General features: G+C 33.9%; 2 protein-coding genes across 3 annotated transcripts; one reads left to right on the forward strand and one right to left on the reverse strand.

Moving 5' to 3' along the window:
• The first annotated feature begins 8,002 nt into the window (after nucleotides 1-8,002).
• Nucleotides 8,003-12,044, forward strand: LOC137726284 (uncharacterized). 2 transcript variants are annotated; one of them, XM_068465187.1, is made up of 11 exons: nucleotides 8,003-8,142; nucleotides 8,567-8,719; nucleotides 8,821-8,879; nucleotides 9,030-9,095; nucleotides 9,227-9,334; nucleotides 9,756-9,822; nucleotides 10,140-10,224; nucleotides 10,382-10,542; nucleotides 10,787-10,888; nucleotides 11,325-11,547; nucleotides 11,653-12,044. In XM_068465187.1, the coding sequence occupies exons 1-11, from the start codon at nucleotides 8,104-8,106 to the stop codon at nucleotides 11,784-11,786; spliced, it is 1,197 nt and encodes a 398-aa protein (XP_068321288.1). In that variant the 5' UTR covers nucleotides 8,003-8,103; the 3' UTR covers nucleotides 11,787-12,044. The 2 variants fall into 2 exon arrangements, with proteins under 2 accessions (XP_068321288.1, XP_068321287.1); XM_068465186.1 differs by having other exon boundaries at nucleotides 8,013-8,142; nucleotides 8,540-8,719.
• A 638-nt stretch (nucleotides 12,045-12,682) lies between these two features.
• On the reverse strand, nucleotides 12,683-14,720 carry LOC137726151 (uncharacterized). Its single transcript, XM_068465031.1, has 5 exons — nucleotides 14,490-14,720; nucleotides 13,625-13,756; nucleotides 13,261-13,500; nucleotides 13,051-13,110; nucleotides 12,683-12,953 (listed from the first exon to the last, which is right to left on the reverse strand). Exons 1-5 carry the CDS (start codon nucleotides 14,601-14,603, stop codon nucleotides 12,870-12,872), a joined length of 630 nt encoding a protein of 209 aa, XP_068321132.1. The 5' UTR covers nucleotides 14,604-14,720; the 3' UTR covers nucleotides 12,683-12,869.
• Nucleotides 14,721-15,420: the final 700 nt, after the last annotated feature.

The following is a 15,420-nucleotide window of genomic DNA, read 5'->3' on the forward strand; positions in this document are numbered from 1 at the left end:
ATGTACATATTGTGATGTAGGTTTTAAATTTTGACATTTAAGTTGTTTCGTATTTTGCTACGAGTACTTAATGTTTTCATCTACTTTTTTTTTTTTTAATTTACATATACTTGCTATTGTTCATGGGCTTTAGGTAGGAACTTGCATCTAAAATCGTATGTTGTTTGATAAGTGCATGAATAACATTTAAATCATTACTTTACACAAAGTAAAAACGAAAAACATGATAAATTTTTAGGACGTGCATGATAAAAAAAAAAAAAAGTTCCTCTTTGCACAATACATTGAAAGTATATCTTGACAATTACAATGGGAAAAACAAACACAATACACCTTTAGGGGCGCGTAGCGCCCGTGATGCAAAAATGCCTCTCGCACGCACGTTAGTGCGTGCAAAGAGGCTAGTATATATATATCGCCCATCGTAGATTCACAAGAATTGCACATTCCAACAATTTGATCTTGACTTACTACCTTTCTCACATCTTGTGCTGCACATAGACTCCGATAAAATTCATGCTATTTTATATGTTCCCATTATTATACTACAAACTCTAATTGCGTATGCATAAGTTATAGGACCAATTGGATAGTAACTAATGATGTGCGTGAAAGAATTGTCCTACCACCAATTACACGAAGAAGATATACTAGGTGCAAAGAAAAGAGAATCCTATCACGTGGAGAAAACAATCGACTTGGAGGTGTTCAAAATGTGTTTCAAATGGCCATTATAAACAAGTAGGAATCCCTTTCCACTTCATTCTACTTTATAGAACTCTTATTTACATTTGGGGTGTAATGGATAAATATTTTCATTTGATCATTTTATTTTTAATTTTGGTTGTACGTACAACTAAAAGTTAATTCACTTTTATTTCGTTACTCTAGTAGTTCACTTTCTGATATATGAATAATGTATGTTGCCCTTCAACTATTTTGTGGGATATTAAAAAATAAAAGGGGGTTTTGAACTTTAATTCTTGAAGAAAATTAAAATTTAATGAAAATTTGGTGTTAGATTGGATATTGATTTTACTATCTAATGTGTACTTAATTCAAATTTATATTATAATTTTGTTTTAATATTTAATAGATATCTTATTTGATGTCATTACATTAAAATTTAAATTATTTATTATTATACACATTTTAATTCATTATATTTATTTTACTTCCTCTAATTAGTGTACCTAAACGTTCGTATAATAATATTTTTTATTAAATTAGTGTACCAAAATGTTCATACTTAAACATATTGTAGTGAATTAGTAGCACATAAGAAAATATGCAAAAACATGTGTACCAAAAAATTCCGTACCTAAATATATGATACTAAACTAGTGTATCGAAATGTCGGTACCTAAATATATTATAATAAACTAGTGTACCTTAATATTGGTACCTAAACATATTATACTAACCTTGTCACGCCCCGATCCCGACATACGTCCAGGATCGACACGTGACGTCACCAAATACTTGTAACTCTAATAACATACCCCGCCATCGGATAATGGCAAAACACAACTTAAGATCCAACTGCGCAATATTTCTTCGTAGACTTTATGGCTGCATCTAACATCCTCGTTAGACTGCCTATGTACCATAAATAGGGATCAAGCCATTCGTAGTTCTTTATTTCACTACACTCAAAATTTTCATCACATAAATCGCTATATCTCAACAATATACTACAATGCGTATCATGCAATAATTCAAAGAACAAATGATGAAGCACAATCATATTCTCTAGCCATATTGATCAACAAATCTACTACTTATAGTGCCCACAATCACAATCAACATAATTCCACATTCACATCATCAATGAAACACAATACACCAAAATGCAGGGCTAGTGCAACACAGTTCGACTGAAGCTTACAACTCTAAAGCTGAACTCGAATCTAAGGAACCCACAAGTCAAATGATGCGGTTTCGGATCACTCAACGAAATCACGGAGTAGAGTAAGAGGGATTCCGGACCATCACTCAACGGAATCCAACCCAAGATACGATTCTGGACCATCACTCAACGGAACCCAGACCAAGATATGATTCTGGACCATCACTTAACGGATATGAAGGATTTCGGACCATAACTCAACGGAATCCGAACCAAGACACAATTCCAGACTATCACTTAACAGAATCCAAACCAGGACACGATTCCGGACCATCACTCCACAAAATCGTGGTGCACAATGCATAACCACCAATCAATGAAACAACACATGAATCAAGTTACTCAAGTTATAAAGGCTCAATGGAACAAGAAATGAAATAATGAAACGAGGGGTGAAACACGTTTCGAAGCAACAAACCCCATGACAATGGGTTAATGGTCCACCACTAGCCCTCACCTTTCATTAAATCAAGCCAATCATACAAAACAAACCATATTTCCAATATGCACGTCAAATCCCACTTCATATAACTCCATCGATGACTAAATATAAAAATTAACACTTTATAGGAAACATAATTATGAAACCATTTCATTGTCACATATATTAAAGTCACTCACATTTCATCATATCATACCATCTATGCAAATCAACCACCTTTTGAATATGCAAGTCAAATCACATATCACGATCATCATCAGTACACAAGCCAAATCATGTTTAATAAACATAGGTCTATGGCTAAATATACACACACGCACACACACACACACACACACACGCATATATATATATATATATATAATCACATTTCAATAAAAATCACATTATAAAACCAAGTCACATTTTCATACTAGTAAACATATATATTATTTCTCAACTATGCAATCAACATCGTAAGGTTCTATGCCTATGCTTCGTAACCTTCTTTCTCTATCCTTTAATAAACCAACCTAAAGTTAATGGTTTTCAACTTAAAACACTATCTCTTCACTCTTGCCACTACCCCTTTTTGACATGTATAAGCGGCAGATATATATATTAAGAGAAATTGGTTCGTTTACCATTGATTTGAATATAAATACTCGTAAGCAATCTAAACTCTTAAACCCCAACCAAACACACTCAAATAAGCACAAAATTAACAAGGATGTTATTTCAACTAGAATTCCCTTCTAAGTCTAGATGCTTGGTAATGAAATAAGCATTTCATATAACAGAACTCTGAATCCAGAAGGTAATACCATTTGCTTGTTAATCGATATAACAAAACAGTGGTTTGGTTTAACTCAATTCAATAACCTTATCAATAATAGAACTTAATAAAGATCCGCATTAACATTTGGTCGTTTACTGACAATTAAGTTTCAGCATCCACTTACAACAATTTCATAGAACAAACTAAGCGTAAGTTCTCTTGGGTATTAAATCAAACACCTTGCAAGCATACATGAATTTATCTACCCAACGAAAAATATCCACTTGCCAACACCCACAGTTCACACTCTTCAGCACCCAAAAATATCAACAACCACAATCATACAGATCAACAGAATTCTAAATTTATAAAAAAAAAAAAAACCTCACCACTTGCCAGCATCCTTTGTTGTTGCTGTTGCAATTGAATGGCCACCGTTGCAAATTGAAACGAGATTCTCCCTTTGTGGCTCTGCCTCAGAGCAAGAGTGAGAGTGTGGACTTCCCCCTCAATATTTTATAATTATGGGGATCTCAGTTTTGAGAATCCTTGTTCCTTCTTCCCCCTTGGAGTTGATGAGATCATCTGGAAGTAGAAAACAGAGAGAGTTCCACAGAGTTCCTCTAAAGGAGAGTCGGGATTTTTACTTTCTCCCCCTCCTCTCTGATTGGTTGATGCCTTCCACACCTTATTTTTTGATTGGTCCACAAATACACATGCCTAATTGACCTCCTGCCATTTGTCTAATTGGTCCACAATCACTAATCTGATTCACCTTCTTTCCCACAAGGTGAGAGTTTAAATAACTTAAAATCTAAAGTTTAGAAAAACAGCTTCAAATGTCCGTAATTATACCGTTATAATCCGAACTCACAAGTAGTTTTCGCCTACGCGCTCGTGGTTTCGAGATTTATTTGAAAACATTAATTGTGACCTCGAAAGGTCTACAGATTTTAAATTAATTAATTTCCAAACTTCAAACTTCGTAATTAGTTTAATTAAAATCTAAATTCAAATAAATTAATATAAATTCTCGAAAAATAACATAAAATTTCAATAATAACAATACGTAGATTATAACAGTGAAATCCGGGAACGGGATTTCACAAACCTAGTATACCAAAATGTTTGTATCTAAATATATTGTAATGAATTAGTGGCACATAAGAAAATATGCAAAAACATGTGTTCGAATCTTTACGAAAATATTTTCTTATATAAGATACTTACCATAATGAGAATTAAAATTTATAATATTTTCATAAAATTTAATTTATGAACACCATAAAATTATAAACAAAAAAGAGAGACATTTAATATGCTGGCATTAAATAGAGTATAGGGACTAAAATCAATTTTTAATCTTATATAAAACATTTTTCTAAACTTCATCTTATTTAAGGATTAAAATTTTGTTTTCTAAACTTAAAATTGAGAGAGAATTTTATTCTTCATTTGAAAAATAAAATAAATAAAAGAGGACAAAAATATTAGGGAGAGCAACACTTGATCATATAGCACAAGTCTTTTAGTCAACAACTGGTTATTCGTGTAAATTAAGAGTTTTTATGTCTATTTCAGTGAAATTTTGGATATATTTGAAAGTTTTTATAAAAATTGATATTTTTGAAATTAAAAAGTAATTTTTTGCTATATTTGATAATTTCTCTTGAAAATGGGTGTCCAAAAAAACTGGATGTCTAGAGACTAATATTAGGTGTAAACAGAATTTTTCGAAAAGGAATATCAATTCCTTATGAAAAAAAAGGTAACCAATTGGACTGAGTCCAGGTACCTAGTCTTGGGTTGGGCTAGTAAAGAGTATGATAAAAGTGAAACGGGTCATTAGGTTTGAACCCAAGACCATAACGTATTACGAACTCTGCTCTAGTCCATCATTTTTTATTGGACGAGGCCATCACTATTTTTACCTCGCGATTTTTTGCCACTCTTTTTCTACCCAAAAGAAGAAGAAAAAGTTGGTGTTACTTATCTTCTCGTTAAAACGATTGGATAATTTACACTAATTCATTAATGAAGGGGTTTGGGTTTGAGATGTAGTGAGTTGGAGAAGAAGGTCTTATCCACCACTTGAGTTATCTTGTTATTTCAAATCCTTTAATTTTGTGTAATCATAAGTTAGTTAATGAGTTCGTTTGTCGATTTCTTCTTTTCTGAACTTGTAAGGAGCTGTCAATTTTTGCCATGAACTTTAATTTTGGAAAATTATCTTTTTGAACTTTTATAATTGATCAATTTTCTCCATAAATTTTATAATTGGTCAAATTCTTCCTTGAACTTTTGTTTATAATTGCAAAAATGTAATTTGATCTCTAATGTGGACAACATATTGTTTTTTCCTTTCTCTTCTCATCCACTAGTTCACTCCATACACTTTTGTTTGAATATTAGGGTTCAGGGGGATATCAAAGTTCATTGAAGAAATTGGTCAATTATAAAAGTTTAGGGGTGATTAGCTAAAATTAAAATTTATGGAAGAAATTGATTAAAAGTTCAGGGGGTAATCTGCCCCAAATTAAAATTTAAGGGTTGAGAAAGCAAACTCGTATGGTGATGTAGATTGATATATAGTCTATACTTAAAAAAATATTGATGATTGATTTTTATTTTTTTATTTTTAATAAACGATATTATCTACACTAAAAAAGAGGAGGTAGGCTGAGAGCCTCACACTAAGCTATCAATAATGTGGTTCAAATTCGCCTTTAGCGAGAATCGAATATAAGACATCTCACTTACAAATGAAGAAAAATAACTCTAGACCGTAGTACTAAATGACATATTAATGATTGGATTAAAAAGGAAAAAATAAATAAAAACGAGTAGTGTATGGAGAAAGATTCACAACTTCTTCTTTGGGCATTTTGTTTTGTTTTTTCTTTTCTTTTCCTATTATCCTATATCTGTGCATTTATTATTCATCCCTTATTATGGTGCTGCCAGATTTTATTTTATTGTTTATTATAAATTTTTATTTTTTATTTTTTAATTTTTTTTTGTGAATTGAGTACAGTATTTATAAAAAAAAAATTGCTAGGTGATTGTTTAAAAGAAAAGACCCCAAAACAGAATATAGGTATTGCTACGTCTAGTTACTTATAATATGGGCACATTCAATTTTATGTTGCATTTGAATTTTTTGTACATTTGGAATTTAAACGTATCAAAAGGATTACCTGACAATGTCACATTTGGTTTTTATGGTACATTTGGATTTTCTATACTTTTGATTTTCGGTACATTTAAAATCTAAACATACCAAAAAAGTTACCTGACAATGGCACATTTGAATTTTCAGTACTTTTGATTTCTCAGTACATTTAGAATCTAAACATACCAAAAGTCGGTACTTTTGTTCTCAAATGTACCATAAGTTTAAGTATAGTTTTTATGTATATATACGTAAAATTTTAATAGTTAATGAAATTTTCTTAAGAAAAGTATGTATTCTGACTTTTTGCATAGAGACATTTTTTTTTTAAATACTCATAATGAGGAATTAGTTGAATTAATTTTTCTATCTTATTTATTTAAAAAAGTCATTTAATGCGTATTGATGAAATTAAATTCCTATATTATAAGCAGTTAGTTGCTAAGTTACCTTAGAACATCTCCAAAGAAGATGTCAAAATTACCACGTAGGCATACAACAGTAAAAAATGGCAACAAACTCTCTCCAACCGAGCCTTCAGTTTCTTAGGTGGTGCTGAGTCATTTGAAGGCAAAGCCTTTTGCTGTCAAATTTGAGATGTCAAATTTATTAAATGATATTTTAATAGATTAATATAATATATAATAAATGTTGTTATGTTTTTGAAATATTTGATTGGTTAATCATTCGACTCCACAAAAAGATAAAAAGTTTATTAAATGACATTATTATTTAACATATCAGGTGGAGCAAAATATTGTACAAAAATGTCAAATTGCCACATAAGCTATCAATTATCATTTTGATATTTAAAATTTGACATCTCATTTGGAAATGCTCTAAACTATCAACTATCATTTTGATGTTTAAAAATTGACATATCCTTTGGAGATGCTTATCTCCAAATGAGATATCAAAATCCAAGGTGGAATGCTACTGTACATATTTGACATAAAAAATCTCTCAAACCGAAATGTTATTTGTTGATTGGATTTGAAGGCTTAGTGATTTGATGTTAAATTTGACATCAATGCCAAATTTATTTTTAATTCATTTTAATAGTGGGTTTCTTATTCCACTAACATTTCAACCAATAAAACGTTTTTGTTTCAACATTTTTTTTAATAATTACAATCATTTAAAACTCTATTTAAGTAATAAAATAATATTTAACATTTTCTTTGGAGATGGTCTTACGCCTCTACATAAATGCATTTAAATTAATGACATGAAAATTGAATAAATAGAAAATTATTGAGGTAATAATTGGTTAAAACATCTTAATTAAATCTTTAAAAGGAATAAATGTTTAACCTTAAAAATATAAAAAAAAGTGTAAGGTATTTTAATTTTCTCATTTTATTTTATATTTTTTTAAAGTTTACAACTACTAATGTAATTTTAGATTATTTATGTTTTATATCGTGTAGAGTTGACCAACTCAAATTCAACCATCGTTTCTGTTTTTATCTATCGATTTTACTTTCACAATGTCCAAAGTTGGAGTTTATAAGACCATTTAGCTTTTTTGTTTAAAACGAGAGTGAGACTGACACACTTAAAACCCCAAACCAAACCTCCCCAAAATCATTTCACCGAAAAAAAAAATAAATAAATGGAGAACTTTTCTCAATTTAATAATAATGAAAATTCAGAAATCACACGTGCGTTTTGTTCTACATGGTTTTTTTTTAAATTTTTTTTAGCTGTATAATAATTCACCAGAGTGACAGAGAGACGCTGAGAGAGATAGAGAGATCTCCACAAGTCTCTCCTTTTTCTCTTCTCTTCTCATTTTTCTCCGCTCCAGATTTGTTTGAGCAATGTCCGACGAGCCTGCTCCCACTCGCTGGTCCTTTCAGGTACTCACTCACCAATTCTCCTACCATTTTCTGTTTGTTTCCCGGGAAAATATTGTTGATTGGATAATTGACTTTAAAAGTGTGAGACTTGAAGGAAACTATGAGTAGAGTGGCTGTTAGCTTTTTCTGGGTTGGAACTAGAAACTGAAGAAACCCAATTTCTATTTTTGTTTGTCCTGCTTGCTTCTGTTTTCTCTGCTCACAAATATGAGCTCACTGATCTCAAATTTATTCTAATATAATTTTTTGTTTTGGGATTAATTATATACTTAGAGTTGAGTAGATTTGGATTAAATTTTGGTTGTTGAGATTGTGTACTTGCGAATCTTGATCTGATGGGTAGGATTGAATCAAGAATTCGTAGACTTATCTCAGCTAAAATTATTTGTATTTTTAGGATTTTAAATTGTTTTATGATGCCAAGTTTGGTAGAAAGAGAGCGCCGGAGCCGCAGCCAAACGGGCAATCCACTGATGGAGCTGTGAGTAATGGGAGTAGTTCCGGAGTGACTGCGAATGGGAATGGTCATGTGAAGAGAACAGCTGACTTGGCCATCTATGGGCAATTTCAAAACCAGGTAGTGGATTTCATCTTATCACGTGGTGTATTGGATTTGACTCATTGCATGGACTTTGTAGAGTTGGATTCATTTGTTCTTCGATTTTGTCTGTTTTTCAGGGTAGGAGCTCCGCGACTCACTCAAATGGAGTCTTATCTGATCAGCATGATGAGATACCGTATGATTTCTCACAACTTTTCTTATTGGATGTCTTGTATTAGCTATCATTAGTTAAGTAATGTTATGACATTTTTACGTTTGTCATATTAAATTTCATTGAAGAATGTTCCTTTAAGAACCTACTGACATTTTTTTGTGGACTCCACAGGCAGAAGTCCCTTTTACCTGCTTTTGAATCGGCAGAAATGCGTTCTTTAGGAGAGAGTTTATGCAGGTGATTTTACACGAATGACTTAACATGATGGAATACAAGTTACTGTTGTTGCATATATTTTTTCCAGTGGCCAAGGATGATTACAGTTGCACCCTGAAAGTTTTGTCATTAATTTATCATGTCTTGTGCAGGGATATAGTTCGGGGTAGTCCAGATGTTAAGTGGGAAAGCATCAAGGGATTAGAGAATGCCAAGCGTTTGCTCAAAGAAGCTGTGGTCATGCCAATTAAATATCCCAAGTACGTCTGGTTAATGAGCACCTCATGTACTTATTTTATACACAGTTACACGTGTTTGTTCTTGCATTTTTATGTTACTCCTTTATTTTTTGTTCGTAAAGTTTAAAAGAATAAGATTGCTGCATTGCTAGTTGTCTACTAGTGAACCATGGTCTCAGTTTACATTCCTTTTTTCTGTGAGATTGAAACCAATATTAACTTAATTTAATCGTGTTCATGCTAAATTCTTTAAATTCATGGAGTACCAAATGTTTTTCTTCATGTTAAGCTAAATTAATTAATATATGCTAGAATCTTTTGATACAGTTTCTTGCAGCTGTTTGTCTGGAAATTTTGGAATAAAATTTTAAAACAACCAGAATGAATGATGGCATGATGCAAAATCATTCCAATGTCAAACTGATCTTTCTATTTTCCGTAGGTACTTTACTGGACTTTTAACACCGTGGAAGGGTATTCTCCTTTTTGGCCCTCCAGGGACGGGAAAGGTTTGTAATTCTTTCCAATCCTATTGATTGTTTATATTTCTTTTTCCGTGCTTTCGTTATACAATATTTGCTCTTCTATTTGCTTACCCAAGAAAATTTGTTATCCTTAATGCGTTTGTACCTTTCCTTGATGAAGTGCTCATGGTGGGGGTGGGGGATTGGGAGATGGGTTTGTAAAATTAATTTGTTAATGAGTTCTTACGAAAAACTTCCTCTGTAATGAAGATGAATTTCCAGAGTCCATTTGATGCACAACCCCAGTTAATCTTTTACAATGATACTTTGAATAAAAATTAATTTAATGTCTGATATTGCAGACAATGCTTGCCAAGGCTGTTGCAACAGAGTGCAAGACCACATTTTTCAACATTTCAGCATCGTCCGTTGTCAGTAAATGGCGTGGTATGTTAGGTTGAACAATTTTCTGGAGGTCATGCTTCTTTGTGGCTTATTTGTCATAAAATGGATGCGGACGAATTTAGTAGGGTCCAAATTTGCCACCTTATTATTTGAGCTTCCTATCCGTTTAATATTTCCTTGAATTTTGATGATTTTTCAGGCGACTCAGAGAAGTTAGTGAAGGTGTTATTTGAGCTTGCTAGGCACCATGCACCATCAACTATATTTATTGATGAAATTGACGCAATTATTAGTCAACGTGGTGAAGGACGAAGTGAGCATGAAGCAAGTAGGCGTCTAAAGACAGAGCTACTCGTACAGGTGATGTTTGTTTTTAAAGATTGCTGCTTTCTTTGTGTTCTCTTCCATCATATGTTACTGTGTAGATCACAGAATCTTGTTTTCTGCTTCGTATCAGTTTATAACGTTTGAAAACTATGTTAACACTGTGCTTAGAACTTTTAATTGTCTTGGTTCCGAGCATCAGACCCACTGTTGGATATTTCAGTTTTGTACATGTCAACTGTGTGTGTTCAAAAATTGATTAGCTTGTATTAGATTGCAGATGGATGGTTTGACGAAGACAAGTGAACTTGTTTTTGTTTTGGCTGCAACAAATCTTCCCTGGGAACTGGATGCAGCCATGCTCCGGCGTCTTGAGAAGCGAGTATCCTTTTGAAACTAACCCAATCATATCCAATTGTAACTAACTGTATTGAATGCTTTTAGGCATGGATTCCAAGTCAACTGCATGGAAACCATGGAATTTGTAATTATTGGCATATCATGTTATACAATTGGTTACAATCTCCTAGGTCTGAATAAAATCATAGTTTCACAATCATTAACAGCGCATGAGTTGGTTAAGTGCTAGTTACTACATGCCAGGATATTAGAGATGTCGAAATGGATGTAGGATCATCTTGGGGTTGATTATGGTATAGAACACGGGAAGGTTCAACTACGGTATCACATCAATTTTCCCTTGTCTGCATTCTCTTCTAGCTAGGTATCAAAATACGGGGCAGTTTTTTTTTACATGATCAAGCATATTCTGCAGCCAGCTATTTTATTCGAGTTTCCCATTGACCATGAAAATTTAGATTCTTGTGCCTCTGCCTGAACCAGAAGCAAGAAGAGCCATGTTTGAGGAGCTCCTGCCAGCACAGCCTGATGAGGAGAAACTTCCTTATGATTTGTTGGTAGATAGGACAGAAGGATACTCAGGTTCGGATATTCGATTGGTTTGCAAGGAGGCTGCCATGCAGCCCTTGAGACGCGTAATGACATTCCTTGAAGACAAAGAGGAGACGGTTCCTGAGGATGGTATGTGACTCTAAAAAATAGTTGCTTTGAATATTTAACAAAACTTAGATGTATCTAAGTTTAACATAAACTCTAACCCTGCAATTCTGATGTTTGTGGTTGCAGAACTGCCTAAGGTTGGACCGATCAAACCCGAAGATATTGAGACGGCTTTGAAGAACACAAGGCCGTCTGCTCATCTCCAAGCTCATCGTTACGAGAAGTTCAATGCAGATTACGGTAGTCAAATACTCCAATGACGGCACCCAATCCATCGTCTTGTATGGTTAGATGTACTTTTCGTGGTTTTGGAGATCACTAGATTATCATTGCCTATTCCACATTTATAGGGTTCTGAGAAGGGTGATTCATGTAAAACCGAATAAAAAGTTTGCTTCTTTCGGTTGAATTAGGTTATTTGTTTTGTATTTCTACGATTCTGATTTTTGTGATTCCGAGTTGATGCAAGAACAGATTAGTCGGGATTGGCTTTAATCTTTCAAATTCAAGTTTGTGCTCCCACGGTGCGCCAAAGTTACAAGTTCTTTTGCCTTACTCCGTTCATCTTTTCCAATATGCTATATTTTAGCTATGTTTTGAAAAACAGCCTTGGGCCGCGCCCGGGCGGCCTTTGGGTGGCCAGGCGGTGAGAAAAACGCTTCTAGTAGCCTTGAACTCCCTGGGCGACTGAGGCATTTTTTTGTTGTTAGGTTTTCTCACCTAGTGAAGAAATTTATTATTTGAAACGCCTAGGCTTCGCCTTCTAAAACATTGGATTTGAGTTTCATTTGAGCAAAGTTCATTTCTTCTTCTTACATGTTTGGTAGAGAGGATTTTTTTTTCCTTTTTTTTCTCTTTTCTGTGAAATGATATATTTTATTAAATTAGATGTTAAATTAACTACCGATTGAATTTAAACTTACGCCATCATGCAAGAACTCAACACCCCTAACCCCTAACTCCAACATGCGAACCATCCACATATCATATACCTCAAAAACACCAAAACCCTAATGTCACAGTCAGTCACAGTCGAACCGTACCAAAAATTAAACCCTAAATTCCAGAATGCAATATTCACCCTTCCAATCCCACAAAAACACATCAGATCATCAACTAGGGCTACTCGGCGAGTTGCCATCACAAGCTGCTCTGATAAACTGAAATCCTTTCAATCTTTTATATAGAACTCTGGAAAAGCTACGTGCAACAGAGTTTCGTAACAACACAGCAAACCATCATACCGCGAAAGAACTCACTGAGCATTAAGATCATATAAACAAAAGAAAACTACTCAAAAACAATGACTCAGCTCCATATTTAGTTGAAACCCCTTCGGTAGATCAGCCGGTTTTTCCAAGCCTTGCATCGGTCCACGCCTTGGCAATTGTTTGCTTCATCTCCGGATCCCCTTCTTCGTACATGTTCTACAAGTTCAGTTGCATACAATAATTAACAAAAGCAGAGCAGAAATATAGTATTGACATTTCATGTATTGACAATGTACATGTTTCGTAACCTCACCTTCATCAAGTCCATAATTCCGGCCATGGGATCTTTCTCTTTATCCAGGCTCGGCTTCAACTGCAAGACCAAAACGTTAAAACATTTAGTTCCCCTTTCATCATTTGCCAAAGCATAAAACGGGGAAGTCCAAAAGATACTATGAGTTCCCATTTCCACCGTTCGCCAAAGCATAAAACAGGAGAGTACAAAAGATACGATGAAATGTACCTTATCCTCCTTAAATTTCAAGTCCAACCAGTAATCCTTTGAAGTTTTAGCCAAATTGATAACAACCCTTGTAGGCTTAACCAGCACCTTACACTTCTCTGGATTAATCTCCTTGTTCAGCTTAGGCAAAACGAACCTGTAATTCTTTCCTTTCACATCATGGAATTTGATGTCCAACGACATAGGCTTGAAGTCAGCCTCTATCTTCTCCTGATCAACTCCTTCCAGAGAAATGTATATCTGCAAGAAAAGGAAAGGTGATCAAACCGACACGAGAAACACAGAAGAAACCTAAAATTAGCAATTGGAAAACACATGACCAGTCTAAACCTAACGCAAAAACACACGGGGAATACGTTCCCACCTTCACTTTATCATTATCCTGGTCCCAGCTGAACGACGAAAGCGTAGTGTAATGCAGAGCTGGGGTGGCAGTAGCAGTTGAAGCTGGAGTTGGGATTTGCAATGCAGGTGAAGGAACAGCCTCTTGTGACAACTGCAACGATCAAAAACTACATTAACTACCATAATCCCATAAGCAAACGTAGCAAGATTCCACATCTGGCCTAGAAATGGCGGGTTCATACGATCCTAACATGCTCTCATCCCTTACAAGATACCATAAAAATTTTATACTATATTTCAAGCATTACAACATTTCAAAACGCCAAAGCTAAGACAAAATTATGAAGTTGTTTTGAAATAAAAAATTTGACAAGACGACATTCTAAACTAGTCTACGGCGGGATTCGAACATGGGTACATGGCGCGGCCACATGCCAAATCAAACTTCAACAGTACAGATAAAAAGAATCCATAGGCATAAATTATACTGAGCTCAAATTTTGAGAAATCGTGCTAAAACACTATTCAGTACACCAAATGTCCTGATATAAGTGGCTGTAAATTAATTATTTTTTTTCTTTCAAAGTTTCAAATCAATTGTATTATTAAACGATGCACCCGTCCATGTTCCCGACAAATTGAAAAATTTCTCTTAAGCATTCACTTCATACTAAATTCTAAAATAAATTACAACTTTTTCATAATTTCTTTTTGTGGGTCATGTAATAAAAACCAAATTTCACACAAATAATTGGGGACATTACCAAAGCAATCATATTGTGGCAAAAATTTAGTTACCCAAGTTAGAGGCATATAAAAATATATATTAAAAAGCAAATGCTGATTACTAAATAAAAGAGTAGAGATACAAAAAAAATGGGGACCTTCTTCTCTAAAGTGCGAATCTCAGAGGAAATGAGGTCGATCACACGGGGTCGTTTCGCGATGCTCTGAAGGTGGCGGAGCTCCTCCACATCCAGCGCCACTTCCTCCGCCATTTTCTTGCTTTGGTTTGCTAGTTCCTTATCCAGAGTAATGGGCTGTAAAATTTTATAAGGGTTCTTATGTTTTGGGTGTCGCGGAAAATGCTAGAAGCTTGGGGAGGGAGTTGGGAGGGGCAGATCGGGACATTTATTGTTCCAAGAAGGTTCTGGACTCGGCGTTTGATTTGCTAATGTCGTGAGGGTTTTACACGTGGATGATTCTTAGGGCTTGTAATTTGGGCTTTGGTAATGAGCTGCTTGGGAACAAAATGACCCAACAGTGATTCTGTGAAGCCCATTGGCCAAAAATCCCTATTTTTCTATGAGAGAATTCAGCAATGTCAAATAAATTTGTCATCTCAACTTTTAATTTAGTTATGAGTATCCCAAATTGTATTTTTAGAAAAACTAATAAGTTTTTTTTTTTTTTTTTTTTTTTTTTCTATTCGGACCATCTAATGTTTGTCGAATATGGAATGATAAGTAAATTCAATAATCCAAATATGAATCATATCCGATAATCTGATTATAAATGAATCTTGATATAAATTAAGGTTGTCGTGATGCAATTAAAAACCTAAAAATGACTAAAGCTTGACAAACCGAAATTGAAAGTTGGGAAAATCGTAATAAGACCATAAACTAAATTTTTTCCATTCTATCCTGATTAATCGAGGACAAGGTGATTTGAATTAGACCTCTTCCAACTTTGAAAAGAGAATGGAAGAAAACTCTCTTTCTTCTTTTGCAAATTGCATTATAATTTGCAAATTATCAGAACTTAAAATATACATGATGAACTCACAATCACAATAGTGGCAATACAAGCATA

Source organism: Pyrus communis, chromosome 2, assembly GCF_963583255.1.
Source record: "Pyrus communis chromosome 2, drPyrComm1.1, whole genome shotgun sequence".
Lineage (NCBI taxonomy): Eukaryota > Viridiplantae > Streptophyta > Magnoliopsida > Rosales > Rosaceae > Pyrus > Pyrus communis.